General features: G+C 42.3%; 1 protein-coding gene across 5 annotated transcripts in view; it reads right to left on the bottom strand.

The window, feature by feature from the left end:
* Window positions 1-2,532: 2,532 nt before the first annotated feature.
* Window positions 2,533-10,714, bottom strand: part of crp (transcription factor cropped) — a 142,756-nt gene continuing 134,574 nt past the window's right edge. For all 5 annotated transcript variants that reach the window (XM_018032673.2, XM_018032672.2, XM_026817540.1 and 2 more), the window contains 4 exons: window positions 5,248-5,398; window positions 4,248-4,513; window positions 3,599-4,053; window positions 2,533-3,010 (listed from right to left, as the gene is read on the bottom strand). In XM_018032673.2, the coding sequence (XP_017888162.1) occupies window positions 2,686-3,010; window positions 3,599-4,053; window positions 4,248-4,513; window positions 5,248-5,398 (1,197 nt within the window). In that variant the 3' untranslated portion in view covers window positions 2,533-2,685. The remainder of the gene's footprint in view (window positions 3,011-3,598; window positions 4,054-4,247; window positions 4,514-5,247; window positions 5,399-10,714) is intronic.

Raw genomic sequence — 10,714 nt, 5'->3', positions numbered from 1 at the left:
CGTTTCGATATTACGTATATACAATTTTCTAATGTACCATTTTTTTTCGTTTTTCTTTTTTTCCTTTTTCGAATTTTCGCGTCACGTACTAGCAACCCGTGGACGAGGAAAGGGAAAAGAAGGAATCGGGGGTATTAAAAAAGTGTACACGCGGTAGAAAAACGTCTCGTAAGTCGACCAAGTGTCTGAATGCATACCGGACGCAACGGTTCTTGCGAGAAAGGAGTCGGAGGATATCGTCATCTGTCTATTATATCTTTCCTCATTCTTATTTCACGCTAGCCCTACTACTATCTACGAAGGAACGAAAATCTGGTTACTCGATATTTGGCACTAAACGGAATTTTTCTCATAATTCTTTCATCCCTCGGAAACCCGCGTGTGCTCCTCTCGTTTCAACGCGGTGCGACGAGAACGCCTACCCTAACTACGTATCTATAACAATACGCCTCTTCTTAATTTCATCTTTTCATTCTTTATTTGCTCTCTTCGAAAGTGTCACTGAAAATTGGTTCGCGGAAACAATTCCCGTTTCAAGAGTTCAACTCCACTTTAATACGTTCCAAATAGCAAACTTCCAGCGCGTATCGATAATGCACGCAAAGTGAGTCGCTTGATCGTCGCGTGCCACTTAGAAACTGTTTATCATTTGACGAAATGCCTCGAGTTCTAATGAACATCTTAAATATTGATTATAGAAATCGTATCAGGAATCGTGCAAACAGTTTGCAAGTGATCGAGTTAAGCGGCCCACCTTGTTTGCGCACGATAAAGATGCCGAGTTTTAATTAGATATACATTATACCAATGGTTCTACGGCTGAACATAATTCAATTATGAAACCGATCAGAGTGTCTCGATTCCCGAGTTAAATAATAGCGAACGAGCATTATTAAAATGAATCTGCATCTGACGAAAAGGACCAATCTTATTACTTCATAAAATTGACTTTTTCTTCCAAAAGCCGGCATCTTTATAAGAAATATCGTATGTCCACGTGATCGTGTTTGAACGTATTCGAGGTTTTGTCAACCAAATGCTTTGATGTCCGCAAACGATAGCCAAACGACGCGTGTGAACTTCGGAAACGAAAAGGAAAGGAACAAGAAGAAAAAGAAATTAAAAAAAAAAATAGTAATAAGAAAATACCCTTACGGCATTCGTCAATAATAATGTTTTTGAACCTCATCTCCTTCGAGTCGTCACAAGTCTCTCTATATAATGTAATAGTTTTACTTAGATGCTTCATCTTTTTTCCCTTTTTTCTTTGAATTCTTGTAACAATGTAAAAAAGAGAACGTAAATAAGTATATATATGTATATATATATATACATATACACGTATACACACATACATATACATATATGTATATACACTATCGCGGGAAGGGACATCGTAATCTTGTAACGCGTGTCTCTCTGTTCAGTGTGCGCGCGCGTATGTGTGTATATACGTATATATCGTGTGTACATATGTATACATCGGTACAATACAGCATACGCAGCCTTACGATCTAGGAATAATTATTATTGTGGTAGCAAGTCGCCTTAAGTCTATGAAACAAAAAAAAAATAAAGAAAAACAGTAAATGAAAATCCTGAATGAAAGTCCCCGTAACACGAGGAGAGAAACGCCCGCTTCGCGGTGTCTCGATACGCGAACGAATGAAAGCAGGATGGAGGGGAGGTCGGGGGACGATGATTCTCGGGGCGGGAGATGGTGAATCCTTCGTGAGATTCGAGAACGCGGTTTCGCGGACGCGTCCTCGTTACAAGAAAGAAGAGATAATCGAATGAAAAAGCTGAACCGGGACGCGAACGCGAACCGAGAAGGGTGAAAGGGGATTAATACATCGGTGGTATTTACAAGAACTCGGGAAGGGGACGAGGGAACAAAGGGTGTGAAATGGATGAACGTAAGAAGGCGTCGGTGACGGGGGCGGGTGAAGAGGGCGGGACTGAGGTGAATTCGGGTCTTGGGTGTAAGAGAAACATTTCGACGACCGGTGGCGAGGATTCTTTCGTCGAGCTTCGACTTTGGCCCTACCTTCGTTTCGATTTCGACCCCAAACGACTCGAGTCTGTCTCCAAAGAAATCAGATCGTATCTCTCTTGCGTTCGGTACAGCTCGTCCACGACTACGATTCGTTTGAAGATCGACAATCGACCCCTGTCGGGCAACGAATTCCGATCGTTTCCAATTCGAGTCCTCGCGACGGGGACGAGGCCACGGTTTTGGCGCAGATCTCAGTGGATGTACAAAAACGGACAGATTGGTGTACAGTCGAAACGAAGGCGGACGACGGGCAGTAGGAACATACGAAAACGCCGACCGAGCGAACGCGTAACGTCGGAACGATCGGCCGACGCGGCGGTTGCAACACGCCAAACGCAACGCAGGGAGGCCGCCTTCCCGAACCCGTGTGTTCGAGGAAACTGAACCTCCGGCTCGAGTGTCCAGACTGGTGAACGTAAAATCGTGTCGCAGGAATATCCCTCGCTCCTCTTCATCTTCTTCTCCCTGTTCTTTTCGGCTAGTACTTTATAAACGTGTACCGTGCACACTTGTCGAAGGTATTCCTGTCAACGTCTGTCGACGCGTCGCGATTAATTAGATCGTCCGTGATTACTCTCGAGCGGAGGCGAACCGCGCGTTCAGTTTGCCGATCGCGACGCGCCTTTCGATCACGAGTGCTTAACGACGATCACGCCCGGCCGCTGCTGGGTCGACTGTTGCCTGTGAAACTGGAGGAACTCGGCTGGAAATAGCCGCTGCTTCGCCGTCGACGAGGCGCTAGACGTCGCCGACGCCTTGCTCGAACCGTTCGCCGTCTGTTTGTTCGTCAGTGCCAGCGGCACGTCCTGCGCTGGCTCGTCGCTGAACAGATGGTCCCCTTCGAGGTGGCGTATCGCCTCGACGATCGTCTCCAGGTTCTGTCGCGAGGTGTTCGCCAGATAGAGCCTCGTCTGCGGTGATCCGTCGTCGAGCGTGTTCGACGGCGACGGCAGCCTGCAATTTTAACGACGTTACCATTATTTTTATTTATCTATAATATCGTAGAAGCGTTCATACATTAAGAAGATAAAAACTGTTTTCCATGAAGTTTAAGTCGCTTAATAAATGTTTTCTTCATAGAGTTACCTAAACCATTACTATCGTTATCTAGTTATCAGCTTATGTATCATGTGCTATAATATTGCTCGCAACTAGAGCTATTAGAGATACTTCATAAAAAATTAATGAGCTCGGAGACATCTATTACCGTTTACCTTGACATTTACTCGTCCATACTCTAACCGTGACGTACGTACGTAAGTAAGTACAGTACGTAAAGTTCAAAATACAGGCAACTACTCTACTGAAGTTGAATTTCGTTTAAACTTCGAAACATAAGTGAAACATTTCGCACCACAAGAAAGTTTAGGTGATTCCGGATATAAGTTTCAAAGTGAATCATATTTATCTGATTCTCTCATTTCCGTTTGCTCATTTCTACGTCGTATATTTTTAGCTATTAATAATAAACACTTTAAAGTTAATTAGCTTTTATTTTAATGGACACTGGCGAACGAAAACCAGGAAGGAAAAAGCGCATACCTTTCAACTTCGACCTTCGGTTCCGCTTTCATCGCGGCTTCGAGCACGCTGGGCAAACGTTGCGGTTCCGCGGCTGGTGAGAACGGCCTGCTAGGGCTGGTGGTGATATACTGAGGCGACGCGTTCTTGAACTCGCCGGTACTCGTCGTATACGCGACGCGACTCGACGAGGAGAACGAGTCCCCGGTCGTCTGTTCTTCGATCGTGGAGAACACCTGGTTTTGGGCGAATGTGACGATCTTCGGTGAACTCGAGTCGACTTCCTCCTCCTTGATCTCGACCGGTACCATGTCGGCCGGCTGCGGGGACAGTGGCGGTGAACTAGGGACCGGACTAGACGCCTCCACGGTCTGTGTCGCGCCGACAGACGCCAACGAGACCACGGATACTACCTGAAGCGCGGCCACCGCTTCCTCGGTTTCCTGGGCAATCACGTTGTCCGTGTGCTCGATCACCTGTGCGAACGAATTCCGAATTAGGTAAATCTAAAGACCTACTTTTCTAATATCTATTCAGTGCCATAGGATATACTGACAAAGTTTGAACATTAAAACTGAAATACGATGATGCATGAACATCTCTTAATTGTAATGCTCGCATGAATTATGTTAGTTCTTTAGTGAAAGTTTGGAAATAATTATTACGGTACCTCGTGTGGCTGATAAGCGATCAATTGATTATCCCTGAATCTCTCTGGGTACAATTGGCTCTGTATAGCCCTCATCTGCTTCTCTAGATGCAACCTCGCGTGACGCTCCCTCTCCAACTGTCGTCTGAGCTCGACCACCTCGCTGTTGACCACGGAATGTCCCTCCGTGGTCACAGTTATTACCGACAATGGTTCGGGCGACATGCTGCCCAATCCTTCGTCGCCGCTCTCGCTAACGTGCATCGGCAAACTAACCATGACGCCTCCTGAAACCAAGAGATTTCGTAGTGCAAAGCAAGTCTAAGTGATTGGAGTGTTGGACAAATTTTATTGTCTTAATAAATGTTCGCTCTCTTAATAAACTTCTTGTCTTAGTTTTTTTAAATAATATTCAAGTTGGAGATTTTGTATAAACAATAAGAATTTAAAAAATCTAATCGAATTCCCAAATAAATTAGAACTACGAATTTCAATGAGGAATCTGAAAATCGAAATAGTATACTAAAATAAAATTGTAAATTTCCCGAAGTATCCATTAATGCAATTGGCTCAGGCTGGAGGAATGGTAAAACGAGATTATGGTCCTATTGACGGCTATCTTTTTTTTTTGTGTCCGCCGCGAACGGAGAGCGAAATATCCGAGCGTCGGGACCGGGCAAAGGGTGCAGGAATGTAATTACTCGCGCGAAAATGACGAACGACTCCTCTCTCTTATTCTCGCCAATATTAATCTCCCCGTCGCGTCGCCGTCGCTCGGTTTCAGTCGAGAAATTAAAAAATTCCGGCGACGATTTTTCCCGATGAGTCAGTTACATAAAATAAGTTATACGCGTTAGTAAATTAGCACCGAGTTAATCCCCGTTACTGGATTTTTGCTACTTCAAACGCGACATTTTTTACGATTTTTTTTTTTTATTGTAACAAGAATATACTCCAATCATTTTCTACATTTCATTCGTTCAAAGTGAAACTACAATAATAATGGTAATAATCTGCTCACCCTGATTGTCGGGTTTACGTTTCTTGATTGGGACGTCGCCACCCTCGTGCTGATTCACCAGTCGCTTCAGCTGACAGTTTTGTGACAGCAACTGGGTCTTCTCCTGCTCCAGCTGGTAAATGTATTCGGCAGTCTGCTGAAGTATCGCAGCCTGAAAGATAAACATCATCCCAGATTAACTTCGAGCAGTAACAATGCCAATAAAAATCTGTACACAATCCGTAATGAAAACTGATTAAAAACTACATAAATTACATTGCGTATTTGCGTTCATTCGGACCGGTTCTTAAATAAATAGGGACGAATCACAAAGGGCAGGGTTGAAAAGAAACTGAGGACAACGAAGCGCGCAGGTGTTCGCCTAAACGCTCGCGTCGGTGGACACGCGAAAGGAAGGTACTTCCTGTTTACGGGACTCGGGGTTTAAAAGGTTTTGCTCGAAAAAGAAGGATGCAGACCACCATGGGATCCTGTAAGAATCGATAACATCCGCTGCGCGATGCGACATACATAGGACGCGTTATTACGACGTAGTAAAACGGGAATACGTGGCGTGGTCGCGAGAAAAAAGGGGGGCCATGCAGCCAATTGATACCGGAGTCGAAGGTAACGGGGTACAGGTAAAGGGGCCCAGCACGTTTTGCACCTGCCGACAGGTGGTCAACGGACAGATGCTCCTACGCCACTTTACCTGCTTCGTGAAGCTCCCTTTCCTCGCTTCGCATCTTCAGCTGTTTCTCTTTACGAAACTCGCGTTTAATTTAAATTTAAATGCACCTCTGCACTTATCCGGGTTCTGTCTGTTCGTCAATCAGGCTCGGATTGATTATAAATTAATTCGAGATTTTTCTTATCACGTTTGTCGAGTATTATACAAGCTGGTCCACCAGGTATTAACACTACGATTTTCGTCGTTATTATTGTATGCAGCAAAGAATGTTCATGGCAGGGTGTCCAAATAGTATTCATCAGAAACAAACATTTTATACAATAATGAAATGAATTAAAATAAATAAATCTATCACGAAAATATAAAATAATAATTAAAAAATTATCACAGTATGTCATTCGACATACAAATTCAAGATGTAATAACTTTTTTAATAGGCTTACAAAATTTCTATAATTTTGTACAGTGTTCTATTAATGTAATGTTTAGTAACTGTTAAAATTTCAATGCTTTGTCATTGTTTTTATGTAGGGGTTCATACAACTCCTTTATCATCGTTCTTGTTTAAGAGCTCGACCAACCTGATGTTAGATTAATACGTGTCGTACTCACTGTCGTAAACATGAATTTATAGTAATTGTTAGTGGAAATAATTAATTTTCGTGACATCTCGTCTACGGAATATCAAGCGATGAATAAAGTTCAGGTAAGAGCGGCAACACGCTTTATCTAGTCGCGTATCTCAATCTAAAGATCGCATCGGTGAGCGTCGTTCACGACGGGAGCGTCGAGTGGCACGAGAGGCGGACGGCGACGACGACGACGACGACGACGACGAAACCGGCCGAGAGATGCTCGTCGAGGAAGTCATCGAATTTAAGCGACAACGAAAAGATGCGGAGGCCGTGCTTGCGGCCAAGGAAAATCGGTTTGAAGTTTTAAAAGCCTCGCCGCCGCGTATCGCCGAACGCCGCCGCGATAAAATTACTTCAGGAAGCTTCACGGAAGATAAAAGACGCGCGCGAACCTCTTTTTTAAAGAGAGCAACCGGGATCATTTTTTTTTTTTTTTTTTACGTCATTGTTTCATTTTCTCAATCGAAAATAATTACTAAATGAACGTACGTTTACGAGATTGAGGATTTATTCAGGAGAATTTCATGTGTACTGAACTCAATTTGCGCGGTTGGTATTAGAATTCAATGTACGAATTTAGCACACGTTGCATCGGCTGCGTTCTTGGAAGAGAAGAGAATGTCAAATCGCTGACTTGATTCGAAGGTATGCCTAGCCGTGGAAAAACCGTGATGTAAGCGAGAGGTCAAGAAAATCTTGAACGATGCGTTAACAAGCGCCGCGCCAGGGATCGCGTACATTTGCATGTGACATCATTAGGTTGGATCTCGCGGGACCGAGTAATGATCTAAATATAGTGCGAATCCAACAATAAGCCACCTAGTTATCGGCCGTTAACTCTTCTACCGAAATAACAAAATTACATCTTTATAAATAAAAATCGGAGTCTATGATGATCGAAATTTCGTCAGATTTTCTGGAATTCTCGTTCGAAAATATCTAGATGCTGCGTTATGCATAACAGCGGAAGATCGTCAATTTATAGGAACTTGTGGAAAGGGGGTGAAAATGAAGAGCGGGTGGAATCTATTCGGAGGGGAGCGTTCCACGTGAGGACGGTGGTCGAAGAAAAACTTGTCAAACATACCAAGATAGATGGAAGCGACGGGTGGAAAGAAATGGCTGGAAATGTTCGAGAGAAAGACGGGGGACAGAGGGCGGGCGGGGGGTAAAAGAAGGTCCGCGGTGGAATTCAATAAAGGACAGGGCGGGAAAAAGAGAAATATCGCGGGAGGAATGGAAAATGATGTCTCACGAGAAAGTACCCGGAAAACGACTGAAAGTACAGTTCCCACGTGTTACCAGGAAAAATACAACTAGAGAAAATTTGCATTTCCCTTCAAAAATCACGTTACAATTTTCACTGAGCTTTTATATTCCAAAATATTAATGCGTTAAGTAAATTTTAAATATGTTCTAAAATATTTATTATAAAAATAAAAGGCCTTCGAATTTTAACGAACGAGAATAGTTTAAGCAAACAGGAAAAATAAGATAAGAAAAGAATTACTTGCAAGAGGGGACTCGAAGGCTCGCAGCGAGGCTTAAAGAGAAAAAATCAAGAGTAAAGACATCGGAATAAAGGAGGGAGGGTCAACAAGAGAAAGACGAAAAAGGGAGAGAAAGGGGTGTTCCGAAATTGATATCGGCCGGGAGAACCGGATGCGAGGTGTTCAGAGACTGTTATTATTTCGTTTGCGTGCGCGCAAGACCGATCTTAGACAAAAATCAAGCGTGCCAGACACAAAGAGTTCCACTAAAGGACTTCTCTTCTTCTGGTTTCTAGCGCTGCAATTAAAAACTCACGGCTGACAATGATTGTGAGAACGGAAATGTTCTGTACCAGGGCTACCGTGATAGAATCTTCGAATCAATGTTTGCTCAGCACGTTTTCATTTAGTCAAAGCCTGTCGCAATTATCTATAATTTACGTTTAACGGAAGTCTATTAAAACATTCCATTTTCTTGTTCATCCTTTTAATGAAAGAAGTAAATGTATTGAAATATCATTGAAATTGAAGTAGCATTTTTTCCTGTACATAATTTAACATTTCCTCATCATGAATACAATCTTTTTTAATTGTTAATAATGAGGAGTACTTTGATGTTTCCATTTGTATTTACATTATCAAGTTCAAAGGAAATTATATTGTTTTTATAGAATAAATACATATAATGATTTTCTATAATCCCACGTAACATTAAAATATTAAGCTAGGGTAGTCACGTGACTTTTTTAACACGCGTTGGTAAAACTTTGACGTTTTTTGATCTGTTTCATCGATAGCCAGATGAATATTTCTTTTAATAATCAAATAACTCAGTACTTTTTATTAACTCAGCTCGCACTGTCGGCTTCCTAAAACAAGACACACGACCCCGAAAATAAGTTTGTCGAACGCGATCGCGTGTGTCGCGTGACTCGATCGCTTAAGCCCGAGGCGTGTTTTTCTTTGCGTACAATTGTGACGCCAGAGAACGTGGGTCGAAAAGTGTTTGTCGCTGTGTTTCCCACAATTTCGGCGGTGGTGTGATCGAACCGAGTTCGCAAACAAAATTTCGAGTCCGATTTCAGTGGCATAATTACGCGGCAAATCATGCGATTGCGTGCCGATACGCGGTTCCTAAGAAATCTTTAGAATCTACGGTAATTTAGAATAATTCATAGTCATATATCATTTACTTAAGTTAAATGGTTTCGTTTTGATGACGTTCACGAAATTATTTTTATTCATTTTTGTTTGTATAATAATAAAAAATATTGTAAACGGTTTATGAAATTATTGATAGTAGTAAAAAATTTATTTGTAATTTGTAGAAGTTATGTGAAATATAAGAAACCTGTCTGTGTTTCAGTTTACTGTTACAGAAGCTGTTAGACAGACGGTTTAAGGATCGCGGTTTTACGCTCGCTTTATTGTTTTAGATTGGCGAGTAACGAGAGGGGTTAACCATAATCGCAGGAATAAGCGGGGAGCAAAAAGGAAGCGGTTCGAGAGCCCGAGGAACGATTCTCTGCGACGATTAAAGAGAGCCGGAAGGCCACATTTGCTCGGCCAAGGCTCTCGACGGACGCGCGTGCCGAAACTCTCGAGCCTGAAATCTTGTTAATACAATTAATCAAAATTCCAAGGCTCTCGCTGAACTTTCAAAATTCTAAAGGTTTTTTACCGGATTCGAAAATTATTCATTGATAATGATTCTAATTCTCACACGATGTCTATAAATAAATTCTACGAAAAGGAAACTTAGGCCCGAGTTTATAGTCGTTTTTCAGTTCTCTGTACTCAGTTCTCAACTGCTTATTACATATCTATGTGTTTCGTGATACTTGATTGATGAAAATCGAAGATATATTTTTAAATGTTTTATTTAATTGTTGATTAAGATTTTTTTAAATTTCATTGAAGCGTCTACGGTCATTGTGATAGGTTTACTCACTTCAATAAAATTTTATTTTTTTTTTTTAATTAAATTTTGAATTAAGTTCTTTAAATTATAAAATAAATATAACAAAAAGTGTGTTTAATATTTTTCAATATTACTATGCATGATTCCATGACGTTTTTAGAAGAGGTACAAAAGTCTAAAGAATGTTTGAGAAGCTCCAGCTGGGAGGACTCTGTCAGGTTGGCAATTTTTCGGGCGAAAGTCGAGCATTTTCCCCGGTCGACCATGTCGTGCCGCGGCGCGTGGCGTGGCGTGCTGGAAAAATCAGGATACGACAGCAGCTGTGACCGTGACTGAATGGGCTGACGACACGACCGATCGATAAGGGCGGAAAGACTACCACTCGAGGGCATAATGTCGGCGTGCAGCTGCCGGCGATCGAAAAAGAAAGTTCGCCGCCGCGGACCGTGCGCCTCGTGACTCGTGACCCTACCTGGTGAACTCGTTCCCCGCGAACGAACCACGTAACTTAACGCTCGGTTACTAACAAGCGGAATTCGCGAAACTTGATGAAGCGGACCATAGTTTAGAAGCTGTTTAATTATGTAAACGGTACACGAGGCGCGGCGAAAGTACCGGTGTAAACCATCAAATTAATCTTCGTGGAAATTTTCCAAGTTCAATGTCGTAACTGGGACTACCGTTCATAGAATTTTTAACGAGAGTGCATAATGATCATGCTATCCTAATTGAAATAATTATAATAATAATA

This window comes from Ceratina calcarata, unplaced genomic scaffold (assembly GCF_001652005.2).
Source record: "Ceratina calcarata isolate Rehan_Ccalc_2016 unplaced genomic scaffold, ASM165200v1 scaffold586.2, whole genome shotgun sequence".
Classification (NCBI taxonomy): domain Eukaryota; kingdom Metazoa; phylum Arthropoda; class Insecta; order Hymenoptera; family Apidae; genus Ceratina; species Ceratina calcarata.
Note: the sequence above shows the minus strand (reverse complement) of the source record. Positions and strands in the feature narration are given on the sequence as shown.